General features: G+C 68.8%; 1 protein-coding gene across 1 annotated transcript; it reads right to left on the bottom strand.

Moving 5' to 3' along the window:
* Positions 1 to 6315: 6315 nt before the first annotated feature.
* Positions 6316 to 10848, bottom strand: PLPP2 (phospholipid phosphatase 2). Its single transcript, XM_074851553.1, has 6 exons — positions 10689 to 10848; positions 8430 to 8581; positions 7816 to 8093; positions 7574 to 7631; positions 7264 to 7440; positions 6316 to 7179 (listed from the first exon to the last, which is right to left on the bottom strand). Exons 1-6 carry the CDS (start codon positions 10738 to 10740, stop codon positions 7042 to 7044), a joined length of 855 nt encoding a protein of 284 aa, XP_074707654.1. The 5' UTR covers positions 10741 to 10848; the 3' UTR covers positions 6316 to 7041.
* Between the last annotated feature and the right edge of the window lie 3224 nt (positions 10849 to 14072).

Genomic DNA, 14072 nt, shown 5'->3' with positions numbered 1-14072 from the left:
ACAGGAGGGGAAAACAGAGTGAATTACCCCAAAATGTAGACACAGAGACGCAGTCGCACACGGAAACACACGCCCGCACGAGTCAGGGAACAAATGGGGCAATGGGGAGGAAAAGCAACAGCCGAAACGTCCACGTTGGATCTGATTTTCACGTTTGGTTTATTTTGCAGCCATTTTGCATCTCCAGGACCCTCCCGTGATCCCAGACACCCCCCCCCCCCCCCCCGGCTGAGATGGGGCTGGGGAGGGGGGTTTGAACTTGCCTCGGCCTCTGCTCCCCGCTACCATCGCAGCGGAGCGCTCGCGCCGGCGCCGCGCTGGCGGGGGACAAGGGCCTGTCCTCGGGGACCACCACTCGCCTCCAGGCCCTGGTGGAAAAGAACAATAATAATAATAACCTCAACAAAACCACTGAAATAGAGTGTGACTGCGCAAAGGCCACCCTGCGTGTGCCCGGAGGGCTCAGGAGTCCCAGAGCGATGGGCTGTGCCGTCCCCCGGGCGCTGAGCAGGGACTGCCAGCCATGAACCAGGTCCCCGCTGGCTTTACAGAGCCAGGGACCCCCCCGTGGGGAGCCCACCCCGTTTTGCCTCCTCTGCCCTGGCAGTCCCAGCATTTTCTGAGAGCAGCTGCTGATCTCCCACTACCCAGCTCTGCCGAGGGGAGCCAGGGGGGACACCCCCTCTCTGAAGCTGGACAGGGCTGGGGATGCCCCCACCCTCGCTGCACCCGCTCTTGGCCCTGAGACCTGTGGGGTTTGTGCTCTGGGGTGGAGGGGTGCTGGGGCTGGGGAGGGAGAGCAGCAGAAGAGCGGCCTCCCGGCCCTTATTATATTTTAAAATGTAATAACAGAGCAATGTCTATTTTCGTAGACAGAACAGATCATTTCTGGAAGAGGGCCATAAATCTCAAAGGGAGGGGAAATAATTTGGCCAAGGTCATGTTAAGGCAGCAAGAGTGTAAAAGGGAAAAATATTAAAATAACAACAAAAAAACCAGCTGAGGGCTGGACTGACACACCACCTCCAGCCCAAGCCCCCTCCCCAGCCTGGGAACCCCGTCCCCTCTGCCCTGCCCGTCCCTGCGCTGCCGCTGCCCAGCATCACCCGCGGGGCTGGGGGGGCCAAGACGGCTGCGGGGGGCTGGCAGGAGGGAGAGGCCAACGCAGCAGAGACCAGAGACCCCGGCGAGCGGCTCCCGGCAGGGCCCTGGTGCCCTCGCTCTCGGGCGGCCCCTCCTCGCAGCCCCCCGGGTCCCTCTCCCCTGGCCGCAGCAGCTCCCCACGCCAGGCCGGGTGCGGGGACCCCTCAGCCAGGCCGGGGCCGGGCTCGTGCCCCCGTGTGCTGGGGGTGACGTGCTGGAGGCGGCGCTGGGCTGTTACTGGGGGAACTGGGCTCCCCCTGGTCATGCCGCCCCAGCGCGAGGGCATGATGGGGCAGAGCCGGGCAGCCCCATCGCAACGTGGTTGAGGGAGGCAGCGAGGCCGCCGGCAGATCCCCCCGCCCTGCCGCTGTGGCCCCCCAGCCTGCGCCCGTCCAACCCTCCCGGGCCGAGCAGGCAGGGCAGAGGCGCAAGCAGGGCAGAGGTGCAGGCAGGACAGAGGTGCAGGCAGCACAGAGGCGCAGGCAGCACAGAGGCGCAGGCAGGGCAGAGGCGCAGGCAGGGCAGAGGCGCAGGCAGCGCAGAGGTGCAGGCAGGGCAGAGGTGCAGGCAGGACAGAGATGCAGGCAGGGCAGAGGCGCAGGCAGGGCAGAGGCGCAGGCCTGACAGGGCCGGACCCACTCACGCCCTGGGGGTCATTTCTTGTCCAGGTCTCCCGCAGCGGCCCCGAGAGGCAGAGACACGCTGGCAGGAGGGTGACCCGGGCAGAGGGACCTGCGGCCTCCAGCGACCTCGTGGCCTCGCAGGGCAGCTCCGGTTGGGTGGGAACGTCATGGCAGGAGAGGGGAGGGAGCCCGGGAATACACCCCTGAGCTCCACCGCAGGCCAGGCCTTCCCCTGCGCAGGAGCCAGGGCCGGTGAGGAAAGGCCATCCCTGAGCAGAGCTCGTCCCTGGCAGCGCCGCGGCTCCGTGCGGCTCCTGGCAAGCGGTGGAAAACAAACTGCTGCTCGTACCCTCTGGCTGCTTCCCCGGGCTGGGCTGCCAGCTCCTCCGTGCCAGAGCGGCTCTAGCGGGGCCGGGGTGATGCGGCTGGGGGGGTCCCGGCCGTGCTGCCGCCCCGGCCGCTCGCCCTGCGGAGGGGCATCCCCAGCCGTGGGGGACGTGCCAGAGCCCAGGGCGGGGTGACCCCGCACGCTCCGGCGGGACGGGGCAACAGCTTGGGCCAGGCCCTTGCCTGGCTGCGCTGGTGAGGGGGAGGCATCATTGACCAGCCTCCCACGGCAGGGCTTTGCCCTCCTCGATTCCTCCTTCTTTTGCTATTTAATTTCTTCTCTAGCCCCTTCCTTCTCTTACTGAGATCAAAGGAGTCTGTGGCAGCGGGCAGATTTCATAGGAATCGTCGATTAAAGGGTGTGGGGGAGGCAGCACTCATGGGATCAGAGGAGGAGGAGGAGGAGGAGGAGGAGGAGAAGGAAAAGGAGGAGGAGAAGGAGAAGGAGAAGGAGAAGGAGAAGGAGAAGGAGAAGGAGAAGGAGGAGAAGGAGGAGGAGGAGGAGGAGGAGGAGGAGAGGCTGAAGGCAGCACCCGGGCTCCACGCAGGGTCCCGCCGGGCCGGGCTGTGCCGCGCCGGGGGACATCGGGCCGGGGGGGCGGCCCCGCGGTGCTGGGGCCCCCCAGGAGCCCCCCCAGGGGTCTCCCCGACAGCCCCGGGCTGGGGCGGCCCCGCGCGTCGCTCCGGCGGCTCCGCCGGGCTCTTGCTGCCCTCTGCCGCCGTCCCGCTGCCCCCGGCAGCTCCGGCCCCGCTCGGGCAGCGCCGGGACTCGCTGCGGGGCGGTGCCTCCTCCGGCCGGTGCTCCCGGGAGCGCAGGGGCCGATACCGGGGCACGGGCGGGGCCGGGAGCCCCGTCCCGGCAACGGCGCTGGGCCCCCCCCAGCCCCCGGGGGCCGCGCTGGGCAGCACCGGCAGCTCCAGGCGCCGCGGCCTGGGGGTCCCGCGCACCCCAGCTTTGCCCTCGCCCCCCCCATGCCCCCGAGGCTGCAAACACCCCGTCCCACGGTGGGACCTGCTCCGCCCGAGGCATCGTCCCCCCCCCAGCGCGTTCCCGAGCGGGGCCACCTCGAGTCCCCCCCAGCCGCAGGCTCCTCCCGTGGCTGCCTCCCCCCGTGGCCACCGGCCAGGGCCGGGGATATTTAGGGGATGAGTAACATCCTTCCTGGCGAGGCCTCTGCCCGCTCCTGGAAGCTGCTGCGGGCACCGAGAGGCTCAGCCCCTTCGCTGCCTCTTGCCCTAGTCAGCTGGGGATGGAGCCAGAGCAGGAGGCAACCTGGGGATGGGGACAGGGCGAGCGCAGCCCGAAGAAGCCCCTTGGACGGCAGGAGGAGCCCCAGGTGCCAGGGAGAGGGGGAGGATGCTGCGTGGCAAGGCAGGAGGCAGCCAGGAGGCACAGGTTGGGGGAGGCAGCCCAGGGCCCCCTCCGGAGCGGGGCTGGAAGCCAGAGCCTGGCTGAGTGCTGCCAGAAGCAGCTTATTTTGGAAAGGAGGCGTCTTGGCTGAGCACTTGGTGCGTGGAGCTGCTGACGCTGGGGAACAGGACAGCTCTCAGAGAGCAGGTCCCAGCCGTGCCTCGTGGGCCAACGCTGCTTGGCGTCAGCCTGCGGCTGAATCTGCCCCAGCACAACCAGGACTGGATCCCTAACGCCTGAGTCACCCACTGCAAAGGGGTTTGGACACCCCAGCCACCAGCCGGCACAGTGCCCAGGGCCACAGCTCGCCCTGAATGCCGGGGATCCACCAGGCAGGACACCCGGAGCTCCTGACAGCTCCGACCCACGGGGCCTGATGCAACTCGAGCCTCGAGTGAGGAAAGCGAGGCACGTGAGGTGCTGGGGGGCACTTTACCCACCACTGGATCCCGCTCCCTCAGCTCCCGAGAGCAGGACCAGCCCCGCTCTGCCGGCCATGCCGCGAGCCCGGCCCCGGCCCTCGGGTGCTGGGACCAGGGGACTCGAGGCAGCCCCTGTGCCCGCAGCAGGTCTGGCCCGGAGCTGGAGCCGTCACAGCGTCCAGCCACGACCACAGCAAAGGCGGGAGGGGCTGGGGACTCCGCAGCAGCATCCGGACCCTCTTCGCCTTCCTCAGCGCCCTGCTGGCACCCACGGGGCCGAGGAGCCGCCCCACAGGCAGGTCCCCCCCAGAGAAGGGCCGGGGAACGCACATGGGGCAGGGGCTGGCTGCATCTCACAGCCCCTCGCCGTGTCCCTCCAACTGCAGGTGGCTCACAGCTGGGGATGCCATGAATTTGGTCAGGTCTCAGCCCCTTTCCGGTACAGGGGCAGAGCTGTGAAGGGACAGGCAGCCTCGGCCACCCAGGGAAGCAGCAGCCGAGCTCCCCGCCGCACACGGGGCTGCCCTGCCCTTCGGAGCCGCACACTGCAGCATTGTGGCCCGGCTGGTTTTTCCAGAGATGCATCCAAAGGGCGAAATCAGATCTCAAGGGAAGGGAGCAGGCACGTTCCTGGCTGCACAGCGGAGCTGTCGAGGCAGTGCCAGGCGCTGGGGCAGCTGCTGAGCACTGCAGCCCGGCTGGAGGAAAACCCAGCAGACGAGCTCCGGACCCTGGGCCGTGTCTCGCTGCCCCCGACTCCAGGAACTGCTGCTCCCTTACAGACCTTTGTTTGCAAACCCTGCGGCAGAGACGCCCTGCCCTGGCACTTCCCACCAGCTTTGTTTTACACCATCAGATATTAAACAACCAGCCCAGAGGGCTGGGACAGGAGGAAGGACCCTGCTGGGGGACTAGGGAAGGGTTTGCGGGAGGAGAGATCTCAAAGGAAAACAGAAAAGCAGCGTGCGGCAAGGGAGTTCCCTCGGCACAGGGAAGGTATTTTTGGTCAGGGCTTGTCTAGACTGGAGAAACCCGCGCTGCGTAAGCACATCGACACCACGCAGCAAGCCCGGGGCACGCAGGGCACCTGCTGTCCCCGGCCAGGACAGACCAGGCTGTGCTGACCAAGGGCAGGCAAGAGGCTCTGGAGGCAGAGCTGACCCCGGGATGGGCCATCCCACCCCCCCAGCGACTGGGGTGACTTCGGGGACCCCCCAGGCCTCGGTACCCTGCAGAGCCTGGGACGTGCCCAGGCAGAGGGAGCCTACAGCAGCCGGGACCCTGGGGGTCCCCGTGCCACACTGGCAGCTCTGCCCACCTCCAGCAAGCTGCGGGCAGGACCCAAGTGGCCTCGAGCACCGTGGGCAGAGCTGGGCTCCCCCGTCTCGACCTGGACCCCAGAACCGGGCAGGGCTGCTGCTGACACCACGGGCAACTGCCCCGCTGACTCTTGAGCCCAGCCTTGCTGGGGCACTGCCAGGGCGCTGCCTCCTGCTGGCAGCTGGCAGTGCCCCAGCAAGGCTGGGCTCAAGGGCAGAGGCCCCCCCCCCGTGCCCCCCCAGCTGCTGCTCGTCCCCGCTGCAGGAGGGACACGGGGCAGCCGTGCCAAGGCTCTCTCACGGCCCTGCCTTCCCTCGGCTCCGGCTGCCAAAGCAGCCAAGGGAGCTGCCGGCACAAAACGTCACTTTTTCCAAGAGCTTCTCCCCGCCTTCCCTTCCCCCTCGCAGAGGCCAGACGCGGTGCTGGGGAGCGCGGGAGGCTCCTGGGGTCAGGGCGAAGGCAGCGCCAGGACAGGGCCGAGCTGGGACAGGCCCTGGAGCCCTGCGCTGACCTCTCGAAGGGCCAAAGAACAACCCTGGGGAAGGCAGAACGCCACAGGCAGCGGGGCGAGGAGCACCAGGCCAGCCCCATCCCCAACGGGGCTCCCTCCCATGGGCCCCTCACTGTCCCACCAGCCCCGGCCCAGCCCAGCCTTCCCGGCCCAACTGGGAGAGGGGCTCAGCAGCCCTGACAGACCCCCAGTAAACCTCCCCACTAGCGAGGGGCTTCAGACCCCTTTCCCATGGAAAAGGGAACCCTAAACACTTAAGCTCACCCAATCCAAGGCAAGGAGCATCTATGGATTAAGAGAACAGGCCTGACACAGACATTCTTTAAGGATGATCTAATTTAAAAAACACATTTTTATAAAAACACATCATAATGATAATGCATGTAGTTTAAAGAGAGGCCCACAGCGCTCCAGTGGTGGAGGCAGCCACTCGTTGGCGATGGGACCGCTCCGTGGCCTGTTCCCCACCTTCCCGGGGCGTTCGGAGTCCTGTGTCCAGCTCCACATCCCCATTTATTTCCCTTTACCACAGAAAGCTTCTCCCCTTCCCCCTACACCCCCTAAAGCATCAGCTGAAGCTGCAGGAGAGACAAAGGCTGGAGCATCCCCCTCGCCCCGAGCCAGGCACGCAGCAGCAGGGTGCAAGGAGCCCCCGCTCCCAGCACGGCAGCGTCAGGCACCGCCGGAGGAGACCTGGCCCGCGCACCCTCCGCTCCCAGGGGATGCTTTTAAAGGTAATCAGGGAACAGGGAAGAGCTCTGGATTGCTTTAATCCTTTCCAAAATAGTATTGCTAGCCCAGCAGCTGCCCTCCTCCCCCTGTGCTTGTGAGGATTTGTACTCATAAGGCTGGATAATTTGACAGGGATAACACATACTCAGCACAGGCAACCTCAGACTTCCTGACGAGTTTGCTCTTCGCCTGGCGTGGTTTGTCAGCCCAATAAATCCACCCCCACATGCCACCCTCCCCTCCCTCCCTTCCCGTGGAGGGCTGGGACAGCAGCCGTGGAGGTGACTCAGATGCACAGGGGACCAAGGACCTTCCCTTCCCGTGGGCAGGGTGCGGGGATGGCCGGGCACCGGCAGCTGCGGGGAGCCGGGAGCGGGGACGGGCAGGGCCGCCCGCAGGTACCTGCGGCCGCGGGAGGCCCGGAGCCAGCGTCCCCCGCGCCGGGAGCAGAGCGTGGCGAGGGGCAGGTCTGCGGTCGGGCCCGCGCGCGGCTCACGGGGCGCCCCGGTAGCTGTAGTGATTGCAGTCGGGGTCGCTCAGGGTGAGCGGCAGGCTGGGCTTGCGCTCCAGGTCCTTCTCGCCGCACTGCCGCGGGGGACGCTCCTTGAAGAAGTCAGAGACGTAGCGGACCTGGGAAAGGCCAATGGGAAAGAGGGTTCGGGCGGCCCTCCGGCACGACCCGGCGGAGCAGCGGGTCGCGCAGGGGACACTCACGATGAGGACGGCGATCAGAGCCCCTTGGAGCAGCCCTGCCAGCACGTCGCTCCAGTGGTGCTTGTAGTCGGACACCCTGGTGTAGCCCACGTAGATGGCGAAGGCGATGAGGAAGAACTGGATGGTGGGGCGCAGCAGCCGGGCCCACTTCCCCACCAGCCGGGCTTGCACATAGAGCTGGGCAGGAAGGGGGGAGCAATCACCCAGCGTGGGGGACACCGACCAGCCTGGGGACAGGGCGCTTGGGGCACCGGTGCAGCTGGGGGACGGGACCCGTGGGGGCACAGCGCGCCCGGAGCGCGGCACTTACCGCCAGGAACATCATGCAGTACATCCCGAAGGAGGAGTGCCCAGAGTAGAAGGACAGTCTGAGGGCAAAAAGGATGGGCCAGGCCATGAGAGCGATCCCCCAGCGCCCCGCAAGCCCCCCACCCGCTCGGCGGGCTCTGCCCCGCAGCAGGAGCATGGATACCCGTCCGGGGCTGCCACCAGCCGCAGGAGCCCAGCACCGCTGGGTGGGCGGAGGGGACATGTCCGGTGGCCCCAGCTCACCTGGACTCGGTGACGTTCTTGCTCTCCCCCTGGCAGACGTTCTCCAGCTGCACGTAGATGGAGCAGTTCACCTTGGACCAGTCGGGATTGCAGACGGCCAGGAAGTTCGGCCGGAGGCGGCCAATCATGTACTTGGCCAGGTCGGTCAGGGACTGGCTGATGGCCCCCCCAAAGAGGAAGGTCCCCACCACCTTGTAGAGAGCGGCCAGGTAGTTGTTGAACTCAGACTTGGAGTAGAGGCGCTCTGTGTAGACCAGGTATGCCTCCCCCGACGAGATCTGCGGAGACCAAGGGGCAGGGTGAGGGTCTTGGGGCAAGCAAGCAGCTCCCCAGCACCGGGGCTACGGGACGCTGCGGCTCTCGGGTCTGCGGCGGAGGAGCCCCCAGCACCCGCCTGCCACAGGAGCTCCCGGGGCCTCTCCCCCTCCCCACAGGGAACCAGCCCCACGGGACGTGGGTCTCGCTGCCCCTGAGGGAGCTCCTGACCCCCAGCAGAGCAGGGCTTGACCTGGGGGTCCCGTGGCCAGGGGTCTGGAGATGGGCTGTGCCGGGACCCAGCTCCCGGACACAACGGGCCAGGAAGTCCCTGCCCCAGGGGGAAGGGGTGTCCTTACAATGACAACAGTGCAGGTGATGGTGACCCCGGCCATGAGGCCGTGGGTGATGGTGTCCGCCTTGTAGGGGTAGCGGATGGAGTCGTCGTTGCAGTAGAAGCCCCGCTTGTAGGGGGAGTTCACCAGCGTCAGGATGACGAAGGGCAGAGACGCTGCGAGGCAGAAGGAAGGTGAGGACTGGGGACAGGCCCCACGCAGGCACCCAGCACCACGCCGTCTCCCCACCCCTCGCCCCCGGGTCTCTGCTCGCTGCTGCTGGGCACAGATCGATCGCCCCGGGGGACGCAGTCCTGAGTCACCTGCACCCCAGGCAGGAGGACCTGCACCCGCCAGCGCTGGCCCCGCCACTGATAGGGCCCTATCAGAGCTCGCAGCTGCCTGCGGCGCCCAGATACCACACGAGACGGCCGGGACCGGGCACCTGCAGAGCCCCCCCGGCTGCCTCGCTCCTCCCCAGACGCAGCACCCGCAGGGCCTGGTGCAGGAGACCTGGGGCTGACCTTGCGCCCTCTCCTCACACTCCCCAGGGTCTTTCGGCCCAGGAGGATGGAGCTCGTTAGAATTAACGAGCACAGGCACCTTGCAAACCTGTTTTACAGCAGGGAAGGGCCACCAGGCCCCAGTCAGCCCCAGCAGGACCCTCACACCAGCTCCAGGAGAGCCAGTCCCAGAGATGCTGTGGGTGACGGCAAGACCCCAGGGCACTTGGCTTCCCGTCCTCGCCCTCCCGCGGCCCTCGCTCCCCCCGCACCTCCCCCTGCTCCCGGCAGGGCTCTGGAGAGCTGCGGGATCAGTCGGGGCGAGGAGGCTTCACCCAGCGCGCCCCAACCCGGCCAGAGGCATCACGGGGCTCGTCCCTGGACCGGATCGTCGCTGAGATCAAAAGGGGTTTTGGGGGTCCCTGCCCCGCACAAATCCCCCGCTGAAGGGGGACCTCCTGCCCCCGCAGCCGCTCCGGCCCTGCCGGGGCCCCGGGAGGAACCGGGGGGTCCCGGGCGCGGGGGGAGGCCCCGCACAGCGCGCTCCCCCCGCGGCCCGCAGTCCACCTTAAGCCCGGGCTCCTCTCCCGGTTCCGCCTTTCCCGGCGGTTTCCGCCTCCCCTTGTTCCACCATCTCCCGGGAACACGCACCTTTGCCCCCGCCCCCCCCGCACCCTCCTCCCCGGGGCGCAGCCGGGGGGTCCCTCCGCGCCCGGACCCGCCGCCTCCTGCGCTCCCCCAGCGCCGATAAACCCCCGTCCCGCCGCCTCCCGCCTCCCGCCCCCCCGCGCGGAGGTAGCAGCAGCCAAAAAGCGCTGCCAGGGAGCCAGGAACGAGCCCCAGCGTCCCCCACCCCGCTCCGGCTGCGGGGCGCAGGGGGGGCGCGCAGACGCCTCAGACATTGATTTGCAGCTCAAATTAGACACCAATTTTCTTTCTGGATAATTTCATCCTCCAAAAAAGCTCCCCTAAAAATAAGACACCGGCACACGAGAGAGCAAAGCGACCCAAACAAAAACAGGAACCTGCCTCTCCCCACCGGTGCTTAGAGCCCAAGAAAGTAACTCCCGGCCGGGAGGCTCAGGCTGAAATTACGACCTGGGCCTTTATTTTTAGTCCGTCTTAAGTAGCTGCTTGTCAGCGTCAGTTTTAGAAACGGGCGTCTGCCTGCACCGGGGGCGGGGGGGCTGCGGGGGGGCTGGGAAGGGGCACCCCAAACCCGACTGCGCGGGGGTGCGGAGTCCCCCGGCCCCGCTCCGGCCACCCCCGGGGCCCGGAGAAGGAAACGTCCGTCCTGCCCGAGCAGCGCGGAGGGGCCCCGCCGGCCCGGGACCGGCTCCAGCCCCCGGCTCCCCGCGGGAGGCCGCCGGACCCGCCCCGGGGCCCCCCGGCCCCCCCTCGGCCCCGGGGCGCAGCGGGGCCCCCCCCCAAGGCGCCCGGACGATGGGGCGGCCCCACGCCGGGGCAGCCCCGGGACCCCCGACGGGGCCCGGCAGCTCTGGGGCAGGAGCCGGCGCCCGCCCGGCCCCGCCGCCCCGAGGGGGGTCCTCGGGAGGCCCCCGGGACAGGGGCCGGGCAGGTGCCCCCCCGGGCTGCCCCCGGCCCGGCTCCGCAGCACCGGCAACGGGCTGGCGCGGGGGACACACACACACACACACACACACACAGAGCCCCCGAACCCCCGGTTACCGCCCCACCGGGGAGGATCGGGGGGACAGGGGGACGCTCCGGAGCCGCCCGGGGCGGGGGCGCCGCGGCCGCGCCGGTACCGAGCCCTCACCGACCGCCAGGCAGAGCACGTCGAGCACCACGAAGACCTTCCTGCGCTCCATCCCGCTGCCGGTGGCGGCCCCGCGGCCCGGCCCCGCGGCTCACATGGCCCGGAACGGCGCGGGCCCGGCCGGGAGGTAAAGTCCGGGCGGACGGGACGGGGCGGGACGGGGCGGCTCCAGCAGCCGGTGCCCCCGCCCGCGGCCTGGGGCGGGGCGGCAGCGGGCGGGGGCGGGGGGCAGCGGGCAGCGCGGCCCCGTCCAGCCACGCCGGGGGCGGCCCGGACCCCCCTCGCCCCCAGCCGGTGCCCCGGACCCCGCTCCGGCGTCCTCGGCTCCGGCGCCCCTCGGCCCCCCCCCGGCTCCCCCCCCCCCGGCTCCAGTCGCTGCGGCAAGAGGAAGGGGAGAGGAAGGGAGGGAGGCCGCATGTGGGAGCCGTGTGTATCCCGCCAGCCCCGGGCTTCTTGCCTGAGGAAAAAAAAAAAAAAAAAAGGGGGGGGGGGAAAAGAAAAACCCGAGAGTGGAAGAAAGCGGCCACAGAAATGCTCTGGCTGAGCAGCGCGGTGCAGCGGCTGCTCCTTGCGGAGCAGATACCGGCTGAGTCAGTGGCGGTGGTGTTGGGGGAAGGAGGGTTCCCCTGGAGTCTTCGGACACAGCGGAGAGGCCGGATTTAAACACAGGATGGGGCGCATATTTGTTTTAAGTTGCGATTTAACCGCTGAAACGCGGGGTGGTATTTTCCCAAACCTCAGGTGTTGTTGGACCAGGACGGGCTCCTGGTGCCGCTCACTGGGCCGGGGACGTGCCGCACTGGTGGCACCCGGAGCGGGGACGGGAGCAAAGGGTCGAGCACGGTTCCCGCAGAGAGTCCCTGGTGGGAGCGGGGACGGCCGCAGGCCCGACTTTTGGTCAGGAGAGGAAGGAAACATAAATAATACAGAAACCACCCAAATGATAGTGCCTGGGCTGGTTTATTTAAGTGCAGCGTGAGTGGCCTGTGGAGAATGTGGAGGCTGTTGCGGAAAGCCAGCAGAGCTGGAAACGCTCTTGGGCTGCCCTGGGATTTAAGGAGAGAGGCAGAACCACCCGCCGGCTTCCCTCGATCTGCCCCGGTGCAACCCCCTTCCCGCCCTCGGTGCCGCGGGGCCCTGGCACAGCTGGGGAACAGGGTTTGCCCCCACGTGCTGCCTGCGGGCCCCGAAACTTGGTGTGGGGCAGGTGAAAGCCCCGAGGCAGGAGAGCGGAGGGGCTGCGGGAGGGGAGCTTGGCGGGCACCTGTGGGGTGCCTGGGCTCCGTCACGGAGGGGACGCAGCGTCGAACACCGCTGGTGCCTCTCCCCTTCTCGTCACAGCCCCCGGCTGTTCTGGGCCGCCCTCGCGGCCGGAGTGGAAGCGCTTCATGGGGCTCACGAGGCAGGACACGGCCCGGTGGGGCTGTGCTGACCCCCGGCGCGGCCGGAGCGGGGCAGAGAGAGCGAGAGGAGGCGGCTGCTCCCCTGCCTGCGGCCTCGCGGAGCGGCTGCGGCCGGGACTTTGCCCCACGCGGGGCCGTGGCTGTCGCGGGGTGCCGGGGCGGCGGGAGCCACCCAGGAACAGCCCGGCCCAGCGCCCGGGGCTGTCGCGGGGACGGGAAGCAGCCCCGGCTCTCAGCTCGGCCCCGCGCTGTTTGCTCATCCTGCGGGTGCTGGGCAGCGGGGCTCAGCCCCCCCGATCCGCGTGAGGCCCCGGCCAGCAGAAGGGGCCGTGTGGGGCTGCGGGGGGGGCGCGGGGAGGCGTGGCGGCGGCCGGGCCCTGTTCGATTTCCTCCAACTTGGGCTTTTCCTGGAGTCCTGCGGGACGCCGGTCCCGGCCCCTCCCAGCCCAAGGGGGAGCGCTGGGACCCCATCCCGGGGGTCTGCTGATGCTCTGCTCCGGGGGGGGACACATCGGGACCCTTCCCCCCCCGCTGCCGGGGCTCTGCCCATGTCTCTGCCGCCGCACCCTCGCACGGGAGGGAGGACGTGGCCCCCCACGGGCCCGGGCTGGAGGCGGGGGGGTGGGGGCTGCTGGGGGCGGCCCAGCCCCCTCCCCGGGTCGCTGCAGCCGCGGAGGGAGCGGGCGGGAGGGGGAAGGTCCGGCCCCCCGAGCGCTGGGACCCCCGGCCCGGAGCGGGTCCCCCGCGGCGCTGCGGCCCCCTCTGCCGGCCAAGCGCCGCGGCTGCAGCGGCCGCGCCCGGAGAACCGTGCGGGGAGCAGAGGGGAAACCTCCCCCCGGCCCTGCGGGGATGCGGAGCCTGCGGTGGGTGTCGGCCCCGCCGATCCTCGGAAACATCGCTCGGGGCACGCGGGGCCAAAAAAGGCGGCGAGACCAGGGACAAGGGCCCCACCCGAGGGCTTCGAGCACACCCACCCTCCCTGAGGGCCTCGAAGGAAGCGGGAACCCGCTGCTGTCCCTCACCCCTCGGGCTGTGCTGGACGGGGTCGGAGCACGGCAGCAGCTCACGAACCTCCCGGTCCGAGGCGTGGGGCAGAGCTGAGCCCCAGCCCCAGCCCCGCAGCGGGTTGTGCCACCTTGGGGCCCAGAGCTGCCCCCGGCCCGCCTGTGGCACCCACGGGACCCTCTGCCCACTCCCACGCCCACCGGCTGGGGCTTGCCTGGAGCTGCCCAGAGAAACGCAGAGCGGGGCTGGGCTGCCCCTTTCCTGCTGGTTTTCCGGGTGGCATTTTCCAGCTGCGCGCAAGGGAGAGGGGAGCCCCTGCCGCCCCCCCCCCCCCCCAAGGCCCCAGGACAGAAGCTAAGAGCCAGGCAAGAGCTGGAGAACAGAATTTAAGGAGTTTCTGACAAAACAGAGAGGCTTTGTGGTGAGGAACGAGCCTTCTTGCGGAAACACACAACGCAGTTGCAGCAGGAACGTTTCTCTTGCCTCCAGGATGTTATTTCTGGCTGAAGGCAGCGAGACACGGAGGGACCCCCCCTCCAACGGCTGCCAGGGCTGTGGGGGACTCGGGGCACCTGTAGGAGCAGCGGGCACCCCGGTCCCCTCCGCAGACTGTGGCAGGAGGGAAAATTCAGGAGCTGCAGCTCACACACACCTCGACCACGGGCTGGGCCGGCCGGAGGCACAAGAGGGAGACGGTCCTCGCCAGGCAGAGGCGGCTGCGCTCAGGAGCGGGTCGAGTTCAGCTTCTGCGCCAGGAGCTCGGGCTGTTCCGAGGCAACAGCAGCGCCCGGGACGGGAGGAGCCGTCCCCCAGGGCTCCAGGGACTGACCCAGGAGCGGAGCTCAGCCCCAGGCCCTGCCCTGGGTGTCCCCGTGTAGGGACCAGGAGCACCCCGAGCGCTGTGCTGGACCCCTGCTCTTGCTTCTGCCATGGCGACGCACAGGACTGCTGCATCTCAGTCTTCAGAAACAAGACA

This window comes from Strix uralensis, chromosome 27, assembly GCF_047716275.1.
Source record: "Strix uralensis isolate ZFMK-TIS-50842 chromosome 27, bStrUra1, whole genome shotgun sequence".
In the NCBI taxonomy this organism is placed as follows: Eukaryota; Metazoa; Chordata; class Aves; order Strigiformes; family Strigidae; genus Strix; species Strix uralensis.
This window is presented reverse-complemented; position numbering and strand designations above follow the sequence as displayed.

Excerpts from the sequence above, each read along its gene's own strand:
- PLPP2 (XM_074851553.1), bottom strand. The coding sequence starts at position 10,740 with ATGGAGCGCAGGAAGGTCTTCGTGGTGCTCGACGTGCTCTGCCTGGCG. Across the intron at positions 8,582-10,688 it reads CGTGCTCTGCCTGGCGGTCG|CGTCTCTGCCCTTCGTCATC; the intron begins GTGAGGGCTCGG and ends TCTGCCTCGCAG. Across the intron at positions 7,632-7,815 it reads AAGAACGTCACCGAGTCCAG|ACTGTCCTTCTACTCTGGGC; the intron begins GTGAGCTGGGGC and ends TTTTGCCCTCAG.